A 24,562-nucleotide genomic window follows, 5' to 3' on the forward strand; every position below is an offset into this window, starting at 1 on the left:
CATAGCCCCGCCCACTTGCTACACCTCGAGCTCATTTTAATGAGTACCTGCACTTATTTTTTCCCATTTAAAGCACTGTATGTTGTCATTATGTTTGGTGCACGATTTACGTGGCATCCCATTTTTATTGCTCGGCTGATTCACTTGGTCTTAGAGCTAACCCAAATCCACCTTTAAATATCAGGCAGTTATTGCGAAAGAGAGTATACAACAGAAGCACGCGCGCTAATTCGAACCAGTGTCTGCCCGAAGAGGCTTGGTCAAGTTTGCTCACTCGTGCTTCCAATACAGTCTCTGGCCGCTGGAGCGCTCTTCTCGTAACAGGGACAGGTCTCTGGAAACCTGCACGGCCCACCCCCTGGGTCGGTGACGCTCCGGCCTGGCCCCGCCCTCTGCCCGCCTCACTGTGTCCCTATCTCGGCATCTTGGTCTGCCCAAGCCCTGCTCCTGTTAGTGACTCGTCTCCAAAGTAACGGCTGTGGGCGGAGGTGTGTGTTCCTGCCCCGGCCCAGCCTGAACCACAGACAGTGCAGGCTCCGGGCCCACAGACGCAGCCCGCTACACAAGTATCTACCCTAGCATCCCCGCTGCGTACCCTGCCCCAGACAAGCCCCCTCGTCTGTTTGCCTTTTCGGAAACGAGAAGGACCATTTGCCACCGGTCATACGAAGCACAAGCCGTGGGCTCGGAGCCGGGGCCGGTCAGTAGCAGGACTCGCTCGGTACATCCGCTGTGCTTCGGCGGATTCCAGCTGCTGTCCCCCCAGAACCGTACAGCACGAGCCCGCTGCACACCTCGGAGGCGCCATGAACAGCATCATGTCCAGGTGAGGAGGAATATGGCAACGGACTGGATGCTAGAGCAGAGCTGGCAGGAGGAGCTCATTAACAGTCCCGACTCTTTAGCTAGCTGCACATTGCATTCTGGAACCTGTCGTTTCTCTTCGAAATCGCATATTGCGATCGTGTTTCATATAGCGCTTACTAGCCTCGGCGAGGCGCAGAAGCTCTATATATATGTTTATTTACAGATCCCAGCATGCAAAGATTTGCTGGCTACAAAGTCGAGACTGTTTGGAAATTGCTCAATAGACTATCACTTTGCCATTTTGTGCTGTGCGCTAGTGGCTGCAGAACCTCGCCCCCGTCTTCTTTTTCTGCACAAAGCAACGCAGGAAACTAAGATGAGTGGATCGTATTGGGTATAGAAACGGTTCTGTAATGAAGGGTTGTCTAGTGTGGCAAATATGGGTGGGAGAAGAGAAGAGGGCTATTGGTGGAAGCTCTTGAGCCCGTACCAGTGAATAACATTATGCTCAAAGGGGGCGTCACTAGCCCCTCCCTGTTCGAGAGGTTGCAGGTGAATAACTAACTTGTTTGTCAGCTTAAGGGAGAGATCTTCACTCCGAGTCTGGCCTTTGTCCTGTCCTAGACCTCGCTGCCCACCCATGGTTACGAGTAGCCATTGTCCCTTAAGGAATTGTGGTCAACTTCACTTCTTTAATCTTGAGCCTGGTTAACATGCCCTTTTGACTTCCAGACCTCGTTGGCTCTTCCAGCCCCTGGGACTGGATAGCCTCCACCCTCGAGACTGGTTGGTTGGCTTCACCACTAACCCAGGAACTATTGCTGTTTGATCATGACGGTGTTACTGTTTGAGCCTGCTTAGCACCCTGCTCAGCCTAGCCCCTGAACCTGACACCCTGAGGAGTATTAAGCAAGCTGATGGGTGGCAGGTTTCCCGGAGGCTTGGCACCATCATTCCCTGAGTCTGACCAGCGTATCATATTGTGAAGAGTTGACTAGACTTCAGCAGTTGCGCATCACCCCAGACCCGGGGGTTAATCGTCCTACCACCTAAATCACATGTCCTGATTGGGTCACTGGGAACTGGCAGTTGAAGTGGTGGTGATCTACACAGATGAGTTGGAATCCTCCTACCCAGACACAGTCATCAACATCTGTGTGGACCTAGTCTCTACATGGCCATCAATGTTTGTTTGCGGAGTGATGGCCCACATGTCGAAAGTGAGAGGAGTCTTTCGTAAGGGACTTCCCAGGATGTTGGGCAGTCTCCATGTTTTCTTTGGTATTAGTGATAAATGGTTCACCCTCAAAAGTAGCATCCGACTTTCTTTCTCTGTGTTTAACAAGCACTCAATCTCCTTTTGTGAAGATGACGTCTTTTACATGAGGTCGTCTGTCCACATATAATTTAATTTTATGTTTGTGACCAAAGTCCATAGTTTGAATGTCTTCTTCATTCTTGGTTCTGAGGTTGTTCCATTGGGGCAGCTTGGTTATCATGGCTCTTGCAAACATTAGTTGCAGGGTTCGCTCCTGTCTTTGAGTGAGGGTTCGAACAGTAAGCTTGAGAGTAGTGTTAAAACACCTTTGAGGTCAAGCTTCTCCAACGCAGATCGCAGAAAAGCTTTTTTTAGAGTATTCATTAACTGTTCCACCAGATTATTGGCCTGGGGCCAAAAAGGAGTGCTTTTTTTGATGCTTTATTTTGAGGTAATTTGAAAAGTCTTTGAATTCCCAACTAGTAATAGGTGGGCTGATGTCAAGACTTCAAGATTGCAGGTACAGCCCTTGTCGCAAAGATGCCATCTAACTTTTGAATAACCGTTTCATGTGTAGTGGATAAAAAGTCTTCTACCAATGGAAAACTGGAGTATTCATCAACAATGAATAGAAGATGATCTCCATTCTCAAGAGGACCATAGAAATCAATTGCAATTCTCTCCCACGCATAATGTGGCAATTCTGAGACCTTCAAAGAGTGCTGAATGACTTAAGACAAAAGACTGTTGCATATATGACAAGTCTTTAGTTGTTTTCCAACTCTTTTGTCGAGATATGGAAACCAAAGTCTGTCGCTGAAAGCTCTTGGTGGTCACTATTCCTCGATGTCCTTCATGGGTGACGTCGATCACTTGTTGTAGACTCTCTGGAATCACAACTCGTGTACCTTGCAGAATGAGGCCTTTTTGGGTCACTGAAAGTTTATCTTACATTATTGAACTTCAAGTATTCACTGTCATTAGTGCGAGGTCAACATTGCTGGTTCCACGAGTGATGAGTGATGAGTGATAATGTCTTATAACTTTAGCATATCACTGTCTTGGCTCATGGCAGTGACAATTTGTTCTAAAGACATGGCATCTCGTGTATTCTATTTCGCAATAAAATGTATGCAGGCCTCAAAGGTATTAGATGGGGTACCAGGACACTGCAGTGGCACTCTTGAAAAATAAGCAGCAGGATTCTGATCTTTCTCTGTAAGATGGAGTATTGTATAGTTGAATTCTTGCAACCTCAAACATCAGCATTCAATTCAAGGAGGCATTTTTGCTTTGGGTTTGCCAAATATCGTCAACCCTGCTTGATGATCAGTCACTACTGTGAAAGGCTTTCCGTACAAGAACACATGGAAATATCCACAAGTTCAGACCACTGACAATCTTTCTTTCCCAGGTTGTGTGTAAGCATGTTCTGTTTGTGACAGGCTTTTGCTGGTGAATGCCACAATATGTCTCTGAGCAACCAGCTGTCTGCAGAGCTGTGCCAGGATTGCGACTAACTGGACTGGGCTAGCGTCACAGCCTCTGTATGAAGGTTGGGATCAAAGCCGGCCATTTCAGTGTCCTTATCAATAACTGGTTTGATTTTTTTTTTTTTTTGGAAGCTCTTCTCACATTCACGGGACCAATGAAAAGCCCCATGAATTTTTCTCAGTTCTCGTAATGGTGCACTAAAGGTAACACATTCTCGTGTGTATCTAGAACAGTAACGGGCCATTCCAAGAAATTATTGTAATATAGAAATGTCCTGTGGGGGACTGGCAGTAGACAACGCTTGCACTGTAGCTGGATCAAGTTTCATATCCCCATGGGGAAATATATGGCCAAAGAATTTCAAGCTTTTCTGGTAGAATTCTCATTTGTCAGCATTTAGAGTTAAACCTTCACCATTCAGAAAACATGATACTTGTATAAGAGCTATGTCATGCCCTTTCTGAGCATCTCCAAATTGCTATATTAAATGTATTTACTGCAGGCTGTATGATACATCAAATGACATCTTAGGTAAGTTCTGCATTCGAGGATACCAAAACTCAATCGCTTGTAGCGTAGAAAAGGTTGTAATGTATATGTATTTTTCTTCAAGCTCCAATTGGTGATCTCCTTTATTTAATTTGGGTCAAGAGAAGAACTTTGCACCATTCATTTGAGTTATCAAATCAGCAATGTGCAATGTGCAGACCTGGATGTTTCTCGCTCAATCGCCTTGTTGGTCTGACCCATGTTGGTGCATATGTGGACAGCTCCTTTGCTGTTTCTTTTAAGCACTAATACAATAGGAATAACCCATGGCGTTGGACCACTGGCGTGTTCAATGGTGTCATGTTTAAGCAGTGAATTAAGTCCCTTTTCAACAACCTCTTGCAAGTGAAACACAATTTGTCTGTGTCTTTGTGCAACAGGATGAACATCCTTCTTTATATGTAACTTTAATTTCATTGTCTTCAGTAGTCTTAACCTATGAAGTAGAGTGGCTTACAATTTCATGATGGGAGTTCATAATGTAGTTCACTGATATCAGTCCCATATCCTCAGCAGTGTTGAAACTCAGCAACATGGATAGATGCTTGTACCACAGTTTTCTTAGGTTTCATTGTAGCTGTTAGAAACTGGGTCTCTAGTTGGCAGAGACTTGTACCCTGTCCATTTAGGGACCACAACCCTAATCAGCGAAAGTTAGATATACAACCTATATTAACATGTGGTCACCCTCTGGTAGCCTGGCACAGAATAGTCAGGCTTAACTGAAGAGGCAATGTGTAAAGTATTTGTGCACACTTTAATTACATTAAAACAAAAACTTCGGTTCAAGGATGTAGATGTACAAGGATGTAGAAAACAGGCAAGAAGTAGCAGGCAGCAGGCCAACACAGCAGGGAAGGTAGCAAAGTGGCAGTCCCTCCAAGAGCACAGCAGCTCTTCTTCCAGACAGAATGTCCTTGGTTCCAGTAGAGGTCTGATTTGGTGGTGTTAGGGGTCCAGTACTTATATCCAATTGTGCCTTTATTTATTTATTTATTTATTAATAATATTTCTAGAGCGCGAACAATGGCCCATGGGCGTCTCGGCGCTAAGATATCTGCAATATTTAACCAGAGAGGGGAGATCTGAGTTTACTGATTAAAAAGCCTTTGAAGCAGAGGAGACTTCACTGAGGGCTTTGAAGATCTCAACTTCCCTGCCTGTCCTACCCTGGCTCCAGACCCACTATAGGGGGTATGCAGCTCTTTGAGCTGGCTCAGGCAAAGTCCTATTGATGTGCAAGTGTCTTCTCCTCTCTTCGAGTCTACCTCAGGAAGCCATCAGCATGGTGATGGGCCATCAGGATGCAAATTTCACACCCCAGCTCCCTTTGTGTGACTGTCTACAGGGAATGCACAAAGCCCAACTGTCACCCAACCCAGACCTACAATTTAAATTCCAACTTCACCATATGTTGAAATTTTAATTTGTGAATCCATAAACACCAAACTCCAAATCTATATCTTTTCCCAACTGGAAATTAAACTTAAAAGATGGTTTAAGGCAATCCCAATGGTAACCAATGGGAAAGAGAGGACTAGAAGTAGTGAACAACGAATTTAGCATTTTGTTTTTACTACCAGTAAATTTAACACTCAAAAGTACATGTCCTACCGTTTTTAATCCACTGCACCCTGCCCATAGGGCTGCATAGAGCCTACCTTAAGGGTGACTTCTATGTAATAAAAGGGAAGTTATGGGCCTAGCAAATAGGTTAATATGGCAGGTCGCAATGGCAGTTAATTATGCACCCGCAGGGTCTGCAGTGCAGGCCTGCGTTATGTTTATGGCTACTGAAGTGGGTGGAAAAATCAGTAGTAGCATTTAATTTACAAGCTGTGGGAAACTAAAGTGCACTTTACAAGGGACTTATAAGAAAAAAAAATATGCCAGTTGTGGATAAGCCAATGTTATCACTTTCTTGGAAACTGGTACATTATATAAATATACCATCATAAAGGTGTCTAGCAGATCTCTAAATGTATAGTTTACAAAAAGCTGAAAGGTGGCTGGGGCAATGCAAAGACCAAACGTCGTAACGAGAAATTCCTAGTGCCATATTATTGTTAAGTGATCTTTCATTTGTTGCCCTCACATAAACATATCAGGTTGAAAGCTCTGAGGTTGAGCTTCAAGAAGATTCTTGGCATCTTTTTTTCTTCTTCTAATCCAGCAGCACTGAACTGAGAAGCATAGTGTAACCATAATGATTTTGTTAAGTTCACTGTAATCAATGCAGGGTCTGTACTCACTGTGGATTGTGGTGTAAAGAAAATGGGTGCCCCAACAGGTTTTGTAAAGTGATAAATACTTTCTCAAGATTTGACAGGTATTGACATAACATGTCCTCTTCCTTCATTGTCAAAGGAGAGATTTGCCATGAAAATTGCTTTCCCCTGGAACCACATTATTACCATTTTATATTTCCCACTGGGTAGGAAAATCTGCACCCTTTTTACGGAGGACATTCCTGAAATTCTTTTATGCTTCGGTTAAGCCATCTTCCTCCAATAGTGTCTTTCAACTTCAATTCCGTGGTGGTATTTCTTAGAAAGAACAGGTTAATGGTAACAGCTTTTCTGGGTTGACGCACAGATAGCAATATTTTTGATAATCTGGAGAAGAAAACATTATAGAATGCTCATGCCATTATTCAATTGATTATGTCTCTGTAACAAAGTGATTTATAAATGACCGGAAAGGCGGGTGCACAAAGGAGAGGTTAAAGTGAATGCTTTCCACAAGTCCATTTGGCATGGACCTAACTATCAGAGTCTCCTTATTTGCTAGCTCTGAGATCTGCATCATACCAACAATGTCTTTAGTGTCTTCAGGGTAGTCTTTTCCTTGGATGAATGATTTTTTCATCTGACATCAATGGCCCGTAGAAAAAACCTAAGGCTCCAGAATCAACTAGTCCGGAAATGATCTCTTCTGCTTAGTTAGGACACTTAAATGTGAGAATGTACCTTTGTTGTGAAAGGCAGACTGGTTACTTGTCTTCTCACTCCAGGGCTGTCCTCTGTGGACAAGCCAGTGAGTGTCCTGAAAGATTACACTAAAAGAGAAGGGAGGTCCCCATATTTTATCCAATCTGGGACAAAGGGGGAAATAGGGCAAAAAAGAGAAGTAGGTCTCAATGTAAGCACAAAAAAAGCTATATTGTACTAGTAAGAGATAGTGATCACATTCTAATAACTACACTAAAGGGAAAGGATGCTGAATGCCACTTGCAAGAGCGTGCTCAATACAATATCTACAAAAATCACAACAGCAATCATAAGACTATGCGTGTCATTTAAAATATTACATAGGGTTTATTTCATACAATGGTCACACAAATTCGTTTAAAATTGAATTAAATCCAAACATATTAAAAAACATATAAAAACCATAGTTATACATTCACAAGTCCAATTCCAATGACGAAAATTATTTAATTTGAGATGGCTGTCGACGCAGCGTTTCGGTTTTCTTAGATTAAAACACCTTCTTCAGGACAGTTCTAAATTAATACAAATATATACAATTAAAAACAATAGTAATGGTACAAGGTATATGTTGTGACAGGCATCAATTTAGTGGCATTCTTTTACCAGTTTTACATCTCGTTGTTTTCTTTCATAGTTATGGCATCCGTATTTTCCCTAAGTGATCTATATAGTTGACTACACACAACAATTTTTTTGTGTGTAGTCAACTATATAGATCACTTAGGGAAAATACGGATGCCATAACTATGAAAGAAAACCACGAGATGTAAAACTGTTAAAAGAATGCCACTAAATTGATGCCTGTCACAACATATACCTTGTACCATTACTATTGTTTTTAATTGTATATATTTGTATTAATTTAGAACTGTCCTGAAGAACGTGTTTTAATCTAAGAAAACCGAAACGCTGCGTCGACAACCATCTCAAATCAAATAATTTTCGTCATTTGAATTGGACATGTGAATGTATAACTGTGGTTTTTATATGTTTTTAATATGTTTGGATTTAATCCAATTTTAAACAAATTTGTGTGACCATTGTATGAAATAAATCCTATTTAATATTTGAAATGACACGCATAGTCTTGTGATTGCTGTTTGCTGTTGTGATTTTTGTAGATATTGTATTGAGCACACTCTTGCAAGTGGCATTCAGCATCCTTTCCCTATAGTGTAGTTATTAAAATGTGATCAATATCTCTTACTAGTACAATATAGCTTTTTTTGTGCTTACATTAAAAAACATACTTCTCTTTTTTGTCCTGAAAGATTAGGACACAGACTTCTAAAGAATTCTGGTATTGCTCTACATAAACAAAGCCCCGCTTTCCTCCTTTACCTCTCCTCCTAAGTGAGATAGAACTCCCTGGGATCTTCCCCATTAGGAGTCAGTTCTGAAGTTTCTACTTGTGGTGCATTCCAAGTGCGTTGCAGATATCCTCTTAGCTCTGATTGCTGATTTCTTTGTTGTGGGTCATTCTGAAGAGTCTAGTCTATTATTTTGTCATGGTTGTAGTAGGCCAGTTTTACAACTGTAACCATGGTGTCTTTTGACTCATCTCTTAAACTATGTTAAAATCCTCAATTCTCATGCCCAAATCGTCATCGATCAAGGCAGCCTCTGCTTTCAGCTGCTTAAAGTAAATAATATAACATACTCTTATTTCCTTGCTTAGGTGTAAAGGAGTCCTTTATGTGCTGTGTGGTGCATTCCAAGTGCGTTGCAGATATCCTCTTAGCTCTGATTGCTGATTTCTTTGTTGTGGGTCATTCTGAAGAGTCTAGTCTATTATTTTGTCATGGTTGTAGTAGGCCAGTTTTACAACTGTAACCATGGTGTCTTTTGACTCATCTCTTAAACTATGTTAAAATCCTCAATTCTCATGCCCAAATCGTCATCGATCAAGGCAGCCTCTGCTTTCAGCTGCTTAAAGTAATTAATATAACATACTCTTATTTCCTTGCTTAGGTGTAAAGGAGTCCTTTATGTGATGTGTGTGTAGTTTTCAATTTGCCAGGTATTTCCCTAAACTAAACAGAAAAATGGTCATAAATTGATAACCAGGGACTCTGGAAGAAAGGATTCAGAATAAGAGGTGTCACCCAAACCAAAGTGTCCTTTTTTAACTAGCATAAAAGGAATGCCACTTTCACTGTATCACTTAAAACATTCTGAGGTTATGACTTATAATGTAAATGACTAGAAGCTTAGAAGGTCAACAGAATGCACGATGGGTGGGGCTAGAACCATCTACCCTACATGAGCTTGATAAAGCATGAGCTGGTGTGTAGCAAACTGGTCTTTTGTTGCAGTTGCCCCCCTTTTTAGCTACTGGATGCTGATTTTCAACTCTGACAGTGCACTGCTGCCTGCTAACCAGACTTTCGTGTCAGTGCTCCTTCCCTAAAACAAGGTGTTGTGTAATTGTTCTTCAATTTGAAAATGACTTTATCACCCCTGTAAGATCTAGTTTATGGTAATTCAAGTACCTAGGGCAGGGTTTCTAAAGAGCGTCCCTTAGGGCTGCAGCATACCTTATGTTACTCTAAGGAACCCACTTACAAATTCCACACAGACTGCCATTTCAGGCTGCTTGACATGGTACACACCGTGAGTGAAAACACAGACCTATTCTTGTTTGTCATGCCAAAATCACTACATCAAATATTTCTAAGTCACCCCTACAGGCCTTTGAGCCCTAAGTCAGGGCGCATTATATTTTATGTGAGGACATATCTGCATGAGCAGATATGCCACTGCGATGTCTAATTTTTTACTAAATATTGTAAGTGATCAGGGAAGCCATTTTAGGAGCATGTGCTAGACACTGGTGAAAATCAGTGCCCCGGCTACATGATTTCACTCAAAATAGAGATGTTTGATATCAACATCTCGTTTTAATAAACCTATGCTGATGCCAGTGTTGGATTTAATAATGCATGTACCCAGAGGCATCTTAGGTGCCCCCTGAAACTTACCAGCCCTCTAGTGTGCTAGCTGACTGGTTCAGTCCAGTCTGCTGCCGCAGACAAGTTTTTGACTCCTATGGGTGACAGCCTTTGCTGTCAGGAGGTCAGGAGCAAGGTTTGCTCTGGAGAGAGGTGTTTTCACCACCACCTCCTCCTCCTACTCATCCAGGAAGGCAGTGCCTTCAAAGAGCCCAATGCCTTTTGGTATGCAAGTCTGGCTTCTCTCACAGGAGAGGATGCCAACCCTCCTTCCCTGAGCCATCTGGTGTCAACACAGGCAGGAATATTAGTTATGCAGGAGCAATGTTCCGTCTAACTTTTCTTTATGTGCAGCAATAGAATGTTGGTGTGCACACTTTTCTTGCTGGTGTGCGCAAGTGAGTGGTAAGATGTCCAACAAGGGAAGTTGATCAGCTACCACATCAAGATATAAAACAAGCATTGGCACTGCCAATAAGTCTTGCTTTTAATTTAAAGTTACTACTTAGTTACCTATTGGTTGAAGCAATGAATAAGTCATCACACATGCACTCGGTCAACCATCCTTGCACATCCATAAATCACTTATTCATTTTTGTATTCATCACCTTACACCACCACAATACAGCACATAAACAAGTTGAGCCGCATTTGCAAGATACATTGAAAGAATAAAAGCAGTAAAAATAAATCATGTTATAGCCTAAAAATGGCAGACGCACTTAAACAAAGCAGCTCGTTTCTTGCCCTCTGTTTGTGCCTTCTCTGCTCAATTCTTGCTCTCTGTTTGCACCTTCTATGATCGCTTCCTGCTTCTTTTTGCCTTTTCTGCTTGCTTTTTACCTTCTTCCTGCATTTTCCCTTCTTCTGCCACCCAACCCCCCCCCCCTCCCTCCCCCCAGAGCACCTTCCCTGGCCAAGTTCAGAAACAAACTCTAGACCTGGCTTTTTGATGGAGTTCTTGCATCCCAGCACCTAGATATCCTTAGGAGTGACAGTGCTGCACTCTACAGATGATGATTGATTGATTCAAATAAAGTTACTTAAACAAAGTTTATGATTGTTTGAAAAATGTTGATTCGCAAAGTTAATAATGGAATGGATGAATACAATAAATATTTATATTTATCTCTTAATTTTTATTGTCGAAAGGCCTGAGGATATTGTAAAGGGGTGTGTGGGGGTGCATTCGCCTAGCTGAATGCACTGTGGTGCATCTCCTTTGCATAAAGGACCAACTGATTCCACAGTTACCTAGCTGAAATGCCCAAGAGGGAGATCTTGCCACTTCTCTAAAATGTACTGGCAGACAGCACGCTGGAGGCTGGCTTGCCAGGAATGGCCTTCAGGTTTCCATTGGGGGCTCTCTTGATCTGTCTCTGAGGTGAGTGGGAGCACTCAGTGAACTGGTTTGAGGCAGCCGCAGTCGAGGGACGATGCACAGGGAAACTTCATTATTTATTTAATTTTCCCTCAAGCATCATCCCTCGAAATCCCCCCTTACACGCCCCCACTGCTGTTACGAGCACGGACCACGGCTGGTTTGTGGGTAACCGCCTATTGTTTCGGAAGTCAGCTGCGAGTCCTTGCTTTCTGGCACACGTTTCCGAAGTACTCGACGTTTTGTTTTTATAATCGGGTAAGTAATATTACAAAATCATTCCCCAAATGGCCCTAAATGCTTGATGACCTTTTTAGGTTTTGACTAGCCAATGCGTACGAAAGTACGCATGTGCTAGAAAAAACCTAATGAGAATAGTATATGGGGCTTGGAATCCGCCCCGTCTTCTATTGGCTAGCTCCATAAATGGAGGCTAGCCATTGGAAGACGGGCCTGTCCGTCAATGCCGGACCAGATTCGGGGGCGTTCCCGAGAATTTTTGGCTTTTGGCGACGTCAGCCGAAAGCCTGTCCTCGGGAACGCCCCCGAATCTGGTCCGGCATTGACAGCACCCAGAAGACGTCCATTGCTTTTCGTTTTAGGGCTGACTTCTGTGCAGTATTGCTTTTGGCAACTGGGTGGCACTGCAGCGCTTCTGTTTGGCTATTTTCTGTGAGGTTGCTAGCGCGTTTCCCAGTTGCATGTTTTTTCTTGTACTTCTGAGCGTCGACTCTGAACTGAAACGCATTCCCCTGGCAATCCAAATTGCTGAGGCAAATTATTGCATTTCTATCCTGGTGGAATGTTCACCCTGTAATGGTGAAATGGCGGGACGATGCCGCGCGCCCGACTGTTGATTATAATGTCTCACAGTGCATGTGTTTGACTCGGGGCTCCGCTGGTGCTGAACGGCGCCTCCGCTGGGGTCATTTATCCTGTTTAACCCCTTCGCTGCTGGCCCATTTCCGCCGCTGTGCGGTAAACAAATGAACAGGGGCGGGCCATGACGAACCCCAGCCGTCATCAGCACACGAGCACCGTAGTGCAAGACGGCTGGGGTTCGTCATCAGCATACAAGGGGTTAAACGAAACACGCAACAAATAAATAACGCAGACTAACCCTTCAGCTGCCATTAAGTTGTTGCTCTCTGGCGTTTCTCGGCAGTGCGAACTATTTGTCGCGAGGCTTAAAGTTAACAGCTTCTGTCAAAACAGCGACATGAGTTATGGCTTTCTCCCGTAGCTTTCTCTCGCGCTATACATTTACATTCATGCCACATTAGTTGGTAGTGATGGAGGGGACGGCGGTGAATACCAAATGAACCAAGGGTGACTTTAAAATGTTGGCTTTTAAAACAAGCCTTGGCAAAGCCAATCGGTTTCACCAATCCGAGTGCTATAGGCAATGTCAATGTCATTGTTCATTGGCTATGTGTTGTAGTGTGGAGTGGAAGTATGTGGGTTGGACTGGAATCGTTTGAGTGGCGTTTTGTGTAGTGGAATTTTGTGGCGTGGATTTGTGACACGGTCTATGCTGAACACATTGAAGTAAAATCGATTATAATACACATATCTAACATTTAAAGAGTTGTATTTTTACTTTACTACTGGGTTGGTTTGGTTACATTCCAAACCCCAGGCATGGCTTGCGTGTGACAGCAATGCAGGTGAAAAGCAAAACGCCCAAGGACGGCAAGGTAATATGAGGAACAGGAAATAGTCTGATATTTGCTTGGAACTTGAGTGCAGAGTGACAGTGAGTGCAGAGTGACAGTGAGTGCAGGGTGACAGTGAGTGCAGGGTGACAGTGAGTGCAGGGTGACAGTGAGTGCAGGGTGACAGTGAGTGCAGGGTGACAGTGAGTGCAGGGTGACAGTGAGTGCAGAGTGAGTGCAGAGTGAGTGCAGAGTGACAGTGAGTGCGACAGTGAGTGCAGAGAGTGTGAGAGTGACAGTGAGTGCGACAGTGACAGTGAGTGCAGAGAGTGCGAGAGTGACAGTGAGCGCGAGAGTGACAGTGAGCGCGAGAGTGACAGTGAGCGCGAGAGTGACAGTGAGTGCAGAGTGACAGTGAGTGCAGAGTGAGTGCAGAGTGACAGTGAGTGCAGAGTGAGTGCAGAGTGACAGTGAGTGCAGAGTGACAGTGAGTGCAGAGTGACAGTGAGTGCAGAGTGAGTGCAGAGTGCAGAGTGAGTGCAGAGTGCAGAGTGAGTGCAGAGTGACAGTGAGTGCAGAGTGACAGTGAGTGCAGAGTGACAGTGAGTGCAGAGTGACAGTGAGTGCAGAGTGACAGCAGAGTGACAGTGAGTGCAGAGTGACAGTGAGTGCAGAGTGACAGTGAGTGCAGAGTGAGTGCAGAGTGACAGTGAGTGCAGAGTGACAGTGAGTGCAGAGTGACAGTGAGTGCAGAGTGAGTGCAGAGTGACAGTGAGTGCAGAGTGACAGTGAGTGCAGAGTGACTCTATATACAGAAAAATGAGTTATATTTAGAGGGGTCGGAGTGGGACACAGTGGGTGGATGAATGCATGATGGATGGATGCATGATGCATGGATGTATGGGTGGATGCATGGATGGGTTGTGGGTTGGATGGGTTGGTGGATTGCATAAATTGTTGAGGGATTGGCTGTATATATGCATCTATCCATTCACCCATCCATCTATCCATACACCCATCCATATACCCATCCATGCATGCACCCATGCATGCATCCACCAACTCATCTATGCAAGCATTACAACAAGAGCCCGCAGCTCTCCTTCGTCTCTCCTCGCCCCCCCTTCCCTGAGCCCGCAGCTCTCCTTTCTCTCCTCTCCCCCCTTCCCTGTGCCCTGCCCTGCTATTGTAAATGACAATGCCATTTATTTATGTTAAAAAAAACATAAATAAAAAAAATGTCAAGAGCAATGCCAATAGCTCTAACTTTAACAAAGGCAAAACCATTGCATTGTAAATGCTTGTTAGTTCTTAGTGCCTGGGCATGTATTTTCAATGGCCCCTTATAGTGTACTCCTCAGCTAAGCCTAAAATGTTTGCCCTATTTGGTCATCTTTTGCTTTGTCATGTATACTGTTGGCAATAACTAACAAAAGATATGAAAAGGGCACTCGCATGTTCCTTATCTGTCTGGGCCCCACAAACCCTAGACCTGGCCCTGCTGCTGTGTCTGTAATCCCAGCCTAGGTGTCAACAGCTCATGGTAGTGTATAGAAGTGATGGTTGGAATAAAAACTAACATATTCAGCAGTTTCAGGCAGCAGACGTGAATGGCAGCATGCAGTAGGGAGAATTTTAGGAGTCACCGCAGATGTAACTGACTAACAATAACAGCTAAAGGTGTGGTACTGGATTAAACCAGTTTACAAACAGTAAAAGCACGTGTGAAGCCACAGTCGAAGCCAGTTGCCACACAGTGCAAAAAAAAGTACTGGAGAAATCAAGAGGTGGCCTGGTGGGAGGCAGTGATGCAAGGTGCTGATGTAGTACGCTTAACAAATCACTGCAGCGGTGGATGGCAGCAAAAATAGCCGGCGCTGCTTAACTGAGAACAGCAAGCCTGCAGACTGATAAGGTCTCAGACAAGCATGTGCCACGCCACAGCCACACAGAGAAGGAGAAACCAAAAGGTGAAGGAAACAGAGGTCTGTGGACTTGGCAAATGTGACTCAGGCTGCAGAGAAAGTTCACTCTGGTAATTCTTTTCTGCTGTCTAATGACTGCACTATACATATTTAAACGTTCACCAATAGCATTTCTAAAGACGAAAAACCCGTCTTTAAAAATGCATTTGGAAGCGCAGCATCATCACCATCGGCTGCACTTCAGAGGCTCCAGTGAAGTATTTACTGAATGTAAAGAAATCTTCTGTAGTGGGCACTGACTATAGGTGTCTACACGGCAGGAAACCTAGGTGTGCACACCCGCTCAGACTCGCAGTTTAGAGGGAACCACGTGCAGGAGATGTGTTCTATTTCCATGCTGGGCACACCTCTAGGGTGAAAAAAGTCCAAAGTGAGCACGACTTTCGAAATTCCACCATGTTGTGGAGGTGGAATTAGGAATTCTGAGACCAGCTGATGCCCATTTCCCCACATGAAGCGGTCATCGATGGAGTGTAGTGACCCCAGGGGTATGCAGCCCGTTGACTACTCCCCCTCACTCCCCTTAATGCCCCTAAATTGATCATTTGGGTGCCTCCTAATTCCATATCGTCGGATTTCATTGGACACAAAAGGAGGAGTGGATGAACAAGACCGCTGAGGAGCACGACTGACTTAGTGGCAGTCCTGCTGACCTGCCTGCTGGACCTGACCCTCGTAGAACATCTGATTTCTACTGCTGTGCAGACCTCCAGAGAGCTGCCAGTGCTTGGCAAATTGCCAAAGAATATCCCTTGAAGGCAACAAAGACGCCTCAGATTTGCCAATCAACTCGACGCAGCAGCTTCCCAGGAAGAGGACCCTTTGCTCTTGAAGGCCAGATCTGTCCTCCCAACGAGTGAGAGGACACCAGGACCAACCAAATTCGCACAGGAACAGTACCAGAGGTACTAGACCCCTTGAGGCAGCCAAGGCTTGTTGTGTTCAGACACCAACGCCGAGGAAACCCGACCTGCAAGTGCAGGGACGGTGTGACACGCATCGTGAGTGGCCTAGCTGTCCTGTTTGTGCATCTGCAGCAGAAACCAAGACAAAGATTGAGTCTGTGACTGCCGCCACCAGACGCCCAAAGCACCTATTAACCCGCGCTCCAGAGCCACGGGAGGTGAAGGTGCCACTGGGGTTCCAAGACCCACAAGTGCCAATCCCACGCTTGGGTTTGCCCAGACTGGATTTACTTTCCCCACCTGCAGGCCCCTTCCAACCGCAGGAGACTCCTGCACCAAAATCCGACCCCTAAAGATGCTGCTGTACCTGAGCCCCACAGCCCGAGGAGAAGTGGACCAAAGGTGTGCCTGCGTGCCTGAGGTGCCTGAGGATCTCATGGGTCGATCCCCCCTGTGGGTTCTCCCTGACTGGTGCCCTAGTCCCTGCTTGCAGCCTCTTTGCCGGACTGTTCTCCCTTTTATGTGAAACGGACATCTGACGCCATGACACACCTCTGCACCTGGACGCCCCAGAGCCTCCCAAGGTGACCTGTTGGTGTGACCTTGGACCCTGACACATACGCACCAAGTCCAGAAGAACAGTCCCGTAAGTTTCTGAGAAGTGCCCAAATCCAATACATGTTTTTCCCCCATAGGATAACATGTCTGTCCAGAAAATGCTCTGTTTCAATTTCTGAAAACTGTAAAAATTCATATCTCTATTCTGATAATCTTGGTATCTAAATTTATATAAAAGTACCTGGTATTTTTTTAAACTGGTGCCAGATTTCTTTGTGTGTCTAATTTACTGCCTTTGTGTGTGTAATAAATGCTTAGCACTACCTTGCTAGCCGATACTACCACAAAAATAGGGCATTTATGGTGTCATTTGCGCCTCTGTAATTCCTTTGGGGTTTGTTTGGACTCTCTGTACAATGTACCACATTTTGGTGCACTACATAGAGAGCCAGCTTCCCACATGGGGGGAGTGAATTGGTTCCCACCTACTTGTGCATCGATAGCCATGTCTAATTGCCTAGACATCAATGACCGTGTCTTAGAAGTAGGTGCAAGCTGATTTAATATTAAGTAAGTTGTTCTTTCCTGATGCGCTGTATCCAGATTTTCTTAATTTCTTAGGACATAGACTGGAGAAAACTCTCCAATGGTTCCATGATGTTTTGACCTGATAAACTGTCACAGTTTAAATAAGTTAAAAACAAATAGTCCCTGTAGCCTGTCAGTGCAAACCCAAATAAACTGGCAACACTCTGATTTTGGAGTTTTGGGGAAACAGGAAGAGGGAGAGACGCACACGAGCCTGTCCAGTTAGTACGGACAGTGCTCCGTCTCCTCTGGTAAATTAGATGGCGGGATACAAGTTTAAGAAACTTTAGGTGAAAAGAAACCTCTGCTTTTTGGTTGGAGAACACAAGCAGTGCACATTAATTTTGAACAGATTAGTATGCCAAAATGACTCGTTAGTCTCTTAGCTATAGTATGCTTTAGAAAGCTCCAGAATCAACCATGAGCTGGGCATGGCACCAAGGAGACAGGAGGTACTAAGACTGAGGAGGGAAGCTGCAAAGCACAAAGAAACTAGCAAAAAAGAAAGGCATTCAGCTAATGGCAAACTTATTCGTGAGGGGATTGGAAATGGGAGAAAAACAAATGTGAAGGTCTGCAAAGCCAGGTGGTAAACTCACAGGAGCGAGAAGCCAGGAGCAAATTATAGAGAGTTGTCAGTCAAGGGTATGCGGGATGAACTCTCTTTTTGTGCTGACTGATTACCCTGCTTTGGAAGTGCATCAGACTGGCACAGTAGTCTTTCTAAATGTTGGTCTCTGATAGGCTTTCCACCATGTACCCATTCTCCTCATTCTCTAGGCCTCTGGTCGACTTATTCTGTAGGCAATTCAAGAGTGAATCAGTAATAAGTGGATGGCGTGTGGAATGCATCGACTTTGTGATTCTTTATCATGGTAACGTGTGTATCTCCATTTGATTTGCTAAATCGAGAGCCTGGCACTGTGTGGCGAATGAGTGGTAAGTGTCCATTGAATAGATTGGCGATTGGGTCGATGAGCAAATTAATAGATCATTGAACTATTCAGTGGGTGACCCATGTATGGGGTGGATCCTTGGGTAGATATGCTTATGCAATGGCTTCCATTGGGAGCACTGTGTTCATGACTGAAATTGTTACCACTACTGGTGATAGATTAACACGAAGCCAGAGTTCACGTTGAATGTCCAACACGCTGCAGCCTGCATCTGTTAACATTTTCTGCTTGCTTGTGTGCTTTTTTTCAACAACACGTACATTATATATTATATTTAATTTGGCTTTGAGGTCTCGGTTTTGGATTTTCAAAAGCAGTGCTGAAGTTTGAGTATATGAAGATCATTTTTAATTGCTTCAAAAATAGCTGCACAGCAAAGGGCAACTAGCCCTTCTCCACATGAAGTATGACTCAAAGTGCAGCTGCTGCTAGACATGCAGTTGTATCTCTGTCTTCCTGTGTTTGTGCCTTATTCAGGGACAGCTCAACTAAGGAGGGTGACAGAAGGAATGCAGTGACTTAGAATTGGGGTACTGGCCATACATAGCAGGGTTGGTTTTAGTAAACCGGATGGAAGTGGTGGAATAAACATCACAGCCCTTGATGGTCAGTATGATAGATAAGGGACTGCAATGAGAGAATTGTCCCTGGCGTTCCTACATGGAGCAAGTAGCTGTGTGTCCAGCATTATGCTTTTTTTTTTTTTAGTAAGGCTTGGCTTGCATAAACCTGGATCAGCGAGCAATTCCTATGGCAAAGAGCATTAGGTTTTGCACTTTGCATGGAACCAAGATATGTACTATTGTGCCCCTGTCCTAGTGCTGCTGTTCTTGAAGTACCCACATATTTCTGTGCCCTTATTGTAGTTTATGCTAAACTATTGTAAAACTGAAAAATGATAACGTGATACTTATTCGCGGGCAACGCAGTCTTAAGTTCTGCAAGTATACATTAACATTGAACACAAAGTGAGCGGGAAACAGGGGTATTCTTGTAATTAACGAGTGTTGCTTGGTGTTCTTGTGGCCTCAGAAAATAAAGGCATCTCGTGTGTCAAAAAATGTTCTGAACCTCTCATTAAGGCTCGTACGTTTGATCGGTAGTGGTGACAGATCTTTAACTTAGTCCTGAAGGATGATGTAGGAGAAAAGCTTATACAGAGACCACATACAAATAGTACACAATAAATGGATCGTCTAGTCATTTTTATGACTTTCATAAAATACGGCTTAATATGACATCTCTTCTCCTTTAACATCAATTTCTCATTATAAGTGTAATAATTCTGCAGATAAATATAGCCCTTCTCAAATCGGGGGACTATATGGCTTTTAATGCAAGAGCCCCACTTTAAATAATGTGCACGTTCTATTGGGCACGGAGAGCATACATGTATTTGTGATTCTATACGGCCTAAAGACCCAATGTCTGGTTAGCTATTACATTAGGTGAGCTTGTTCTGCAAGCATTGCTTACCTTTTCCACTTGATGCACAGGGCTTGCAGTAAGACAAGTTTTGATTAGTTTCTGTCTGGATGCTTTTTTTAGGTCTAGCCTGGACAGCGCTTGCGCTGCTCTGTGAGCCATGCTGTATTGGAGTGTGGAATAGAAGCCCTACACACTCTGGCAATATTTGTCAATGGCTTGCCATTGTCCTTCGTAAATGCTGTCATCTGATTCGTTTATAGGCTTGTTAGTCCCTCCTTGTCTTCATTCGTAACCTCCCATGAGGACTGGCCCTTTTACTTTGATTGTTACACAGTAAGTCTTTTTTTAGTCTGTAAGCACTATTTTCTTTAAGTAGTTTCTCATACTGCATGCACGACATGCTTTCCTGCAACATTCAGCTCGCCATGCGTGTTTCACTTTCCAAGTAGCCCGGGACAATGGTGGCCGCTGCTTTGCATAGGTCTCTCATTTACAAGAGTTTGAGTTATTGGCGTTGTACATGACAATGCCTTGTATTTATGTGCTAATTATCAAAATATGTATATATACATATATAATATATCCGCACACCCAGTCCAACACCACGAGCTCCCAATCAGCTTGGAGCTCAAGCACGGTAAGGAAAGATGAGCCGACCCAGATTGCAGTGAGCAATTTAAAGGTTTATTTTGTGAAGCTCGCCCGCCAGCATAACATTTCGGCCTGCCCAGAGGCCTTGGTCACATGACGCCAGCTTGGGAGGGAGTTCTATTTAAAGTGCAAGTGGTCATAAAACAGGGATTGTCCTAGGTTAATTACAATTCAAGCATCAATGCCACAAAAAGAGGACTATAAAATACATAAATGTAGATGTAAAATGTAAAAAAACATCCCCATAATAACAGCCAAAATAATTACTTGCAAAAACATCATGTCAACACAGAAATTACTATTGAAAAATGGAAAGTCCGTTGGTTTAAAATACAGTCATATTTCTAAAATCAATTGTGTATACATGATGTTGCCTTACATAGAATATTGAAATTTCTCAATTTATCAAGCTTAAATGCAACTTCAATACTGTGCAAATACGCAACATTAATAAAGTGCTAATGCAAATCGTTTTTTTGTGTACTGCCAAGTGCTATGCTGACAAGCATTTGGTATGAATCTATAGTACAAATGTTCAGTGGCTTAACCTTATAGATGGACTCATGCCGCACAAGGCTCATCTCTTCTGTAAAACCTATTTTCAATTGCCCTGCCGGTGCAGCAAACGCGTAAAGGGAGTGTGATCTTTTTTATATATAAATTCCTTTTGGCTCAGCAGCTGCCGATATACTGCGCTATACTCTGGCCACTTAGCGACGGCAGTTCGTGGGTAGGTAGCGAACCTTGAAATAAATTCAAATTTCTGTCATTTTCAGCAGCAGAAACCACACAAACTCTTCTAATTCGTGCTGAAAATGACAGAAATTTGAATGTGTATATATATATATATATATATCATTGCCATTTACAATGCCAATAGATTAAACTCTTGCAAATGCGAGACCTATTGTATTGCAAATGCTTGCTCCACCTGGTTCCCAGGAGGAAACCTATGTCACAAACCAAGAGTTGGCTGGTGATCTTCCCCACCACACAGGTAAAGAACATTCTGGGCAAGGGCCAGGTAGCTTGAATAAGCTTTAAGCATTCTGGGGTTTCCAAGATAAACATCCCCAGCGCAACACAAAGAAGGTCTCAATTTTATGCAGAACACACATGTTGAGCTAGCCGGAGTTCATTTATTCCAAAACCAACAACCAGAATAAGTCTATACTTGTCATAATAATATGATTAAGGCAAAATATCCCATTTATGGGAAATGACTGGCCTTTTAGAAGAAACAGCTGGATGACTGTCTCGCTACTAGGGAACAAGTGTAAAGGCTTGTGCGTCTAACTAGAATTCCACTGCCATTGTTCACCAAATACCACTCAAGGACATGTGAGCCGGCTGCTGCCAAAAAGGTAAAACTCAGTGAGCCCTTCCACTTGGTTTAAATGATTATCAAGTTTTCTTGGAGAAACAAGGGATTGGGCAAAGGCGAAACGGAATAGCTTCACAAAGCCATTCAGAAGACTCCCCCCTCCCCCCAACGCTCCTTGGTACACTTCCAGAAACTCTGGTCCTTCCCACTTCCCTGAGTGGGTGTTGAAGCAGGGCTTATGATTACCACACCTCCCTTCTAAGACAAGCTGGAAGTGTGAATTATAAATCTCTTTTTGACCCCTAAAGTAAAGTATTGAGGTTTAGTGCTGGTGTCTGTTCACCAGAACTCAAGTTGGCAAACATTTCAGTTTGGCCCAAGTAATAAGATCAATATATCTGGTAGCCCCTGACGCAAGTTGTACAGCTGCAAAGGAGACAGTGACCCTGTAGCTGCAACATTATAGTCTCTGAGGGCGCTCGAACTCTAACTGCTCAATAGCCCATTTCTCTGTGGGACCAGAAAATTCAGATCATGGCCGTCATGAAACTAGATTTGATAAACACTTGTGCTTTGTGGTGCACTCCAACTGTGAAGTTAACAGACCGTTCAGGCATGCCGGGGATGCAAGTAAATCCTAAGGACAGTGATTGGGAACAAGGATTCTAGATGTTTGTCTCTGCAGGGGCCTTTAATCTTTACTACAAGCTATCCAAGACTGTGAGGTCCAGAGACAGAAGACAAATCTGTCCATGATATAGTTAGAACGTTATGTTTGTTGCAGGGTTTCATTCGACCTGTCAAGTTTGATGAGGTAAATTAACAGATCTCTAACTGTATTAATTGATACCTCATAATTGTGTAAGCACATCAATTATTTAGATTTGAGTTGCTAGTTAGAGCATGGGTGGTGTGTTCATGTATATATGCCTATTGTATGAGTGTATTCATGATATTTATTTCGACTAAAGTTATGGGCTTGTGTTGGGCCGGGCAATTTGCATGTGAGCCCTAGTGTATTATGTGGCATCAAGAAAAGTAGGTGACCCTAGCAACCCGAACCATGGTGACTACTCCATTTACATAGGCACAGCAATGATGCCTGGATATCTACAGGGTAATTTTGTAGACTAATTACAAAGCATTTCACCATCTACAATAGCAGCAATTGTTGGTGCTGACCACCCTACAGGAAAACAGATAAACATTTACCATTCCTTGTTACGCACATCCCTAGTGATTGTGAGTATTATAGACTCAAATGACTCCACTGGATAATATGTCCTCATTTTGTTTTGGAGTTCCTATAAACCTATATAGGATCTGCACGGTTAGACAACATACACTGCAGGATTGGTGTCCAGACTGATTCTAGACACCTCCACTTGGTATGTTAGCCTGTATACGGCTAGCTCACAGTGCCACTAGAAAAACCTCTTACCAAGTAGAGAATAGTTCTTAGGAACTGTCGAACATGACAACCCTGATCCCTCAGGATCGTGGAAACAGTGTGATACTTTTCGTTCAGTCACTCGTGCTCACTTTGTCTCCGAGAGATATACAAAATGAACGGTGGGGACGTTTTTCAATAAGCATTATTGAAAGAGCGTCATTCTAATGTAAAATGTGTGCAGAAAAAACCATAAGACAGAAACAGATATAAATAATCCTAAGCACCAAAGAAGTAAAAGGATGGTAGATTTCTACCATAGTGCTAAAATCATGAATACAGGCCAGTATAAAAATACATGACAAGAAAATGTGTACTCCTACAATGCGATCCCTAACTAGATGTACCTAAGTGTACCTAGCATGTATGTAGGTGTAGAAGCCAAGAATCCCTCTAGGATAAAGTCAATCCCATTACCTGAAGTGAGAGACTGTGGGACCCGACTTGGTCTAGAGGTGGACATGCATGACCGTAACTAGGTAAAATGTCAGTACCAAGAACCGTTATGTAGTGTAATGGCAGGGGAAATATAGGTGAAAGGTCGGGTTGCTCCCACAGCCTATATTGGCCACCTGTATAAAACATAACAATTTCATTTCTATGGTTGTAGTAACACCTTTTTTGTCCATGTGTCAAACTAGTTTGAGGACACTTCCCTGGATACACTTTTTTAATGTTGTGTACATGTAAAGCATGCTATCGCCTGTGAGAATATCCTAGCGCTGAGCAGGTGTACGGGCATAGTCTCGGTGGATGGGGTAAGGTTGCTTGAAGTGCCAAGTCTTCAACTTCTTACGGAACTCGTGTAGAGGGGAGGAGGCTCTGATGTGTAGTGGGCAATCCTTCCAAGCTTCAGGAGTGACATGTAAGAAGGCTCAACCTCCGGCTCTTTTTCTGTGAATGCGTGGGATGTGTACAAGTCAGAATCTGGCTGAGGTTGACTGGTTGATGGCCTGAGATGCAATGTTTCAGTGATGGATTGAGTTGCAATATTTCAAGTAGTCCTGATCGTGTTGTATAGCACTTTAAATGTGCGAGTGAGGAGCCTGAAATTAGGTCACTTTGTGTTTAGGAAGCCAATTTTGCAGTTGAGTTTGGCTTTCAGTGTAATGTGTAGTAAATGAGTCGGTTTTGAAATTTGATGCATGTGAATGGACAATCCTGTGTATAACTTTTATAACATTTGTACTCTATTGTATGTAGACCTCTCAAACTTGCCTAATAATGGAGAATCAGCAAAGTTTGAGAAACATTTCTAGTCATTGTAGACATAGTATCTAGATTCTTGGGCTAGCAGGGAGGGGGCTCTGACTTTAACTTTTAAAAGTGCTAGGTACTTTGCACAACCATCAGTACAGAGAGTAAAGATATAGCCAACTCTAGTGGAATATTCAGAATATTTTTATGGAAAAGTTAAAAGATTAGGGTATTGGAGGTGTTGATGGTGGTACCCAAATACAAAGTGATGAAAAGTTGTCCAAGTTTTCTTTAATATTGCACAGATTGCGTTCTTCACTAATAAATGAGTTTAGTTAATAAGGTGAACGACAATGGGTGCACACAAAGCAGCCAGTACCATACAAATGGCTTAGTGAAGCGTGTGTATTCTTAGATTATCTAGAACTAGCC

At 43.4% G+C, this 24,562-nt stretch overlaps 1 protein-coding gene across 1 annotated transcript in view; it reads left to right on the forward strand.

The window, feature by feature from the left end:
- Window positions 1–662: 662 nt before the first annotated feature.
- Window positions 663–24,562, forward strand: part of CIBAR2 (CBY1 interacting BAR domain containing 2) — a 129,898-nt gene continuing 105,998 nt past the window's right edge. The window contains exon 1 of the mRNA XM_086945877.1: window positions 663–826. Within this exon, the coding sequence (XP_086802003.1) occupies window positions 807–826 (20 nt within the window). The 5' untranslated portion in view covers window positions 663–806. The remainder of the gene's footprint in view (window positions 827–24,562) is intronic.

This window comes from Lissotriton vulgaris, chromosome 12 (genome assembly GCF_964263255.1).
Source record: "Lissotriton vulgaris chromosome 12, aLisVul1.2, whole genome shotgun sequence".
Lineage (NCBI taxonomy): Eukaryota > Metazoa > Chordata > Amphibia > Caudata > Salamandridae > Lissotriton > Lissotriton vulgaris.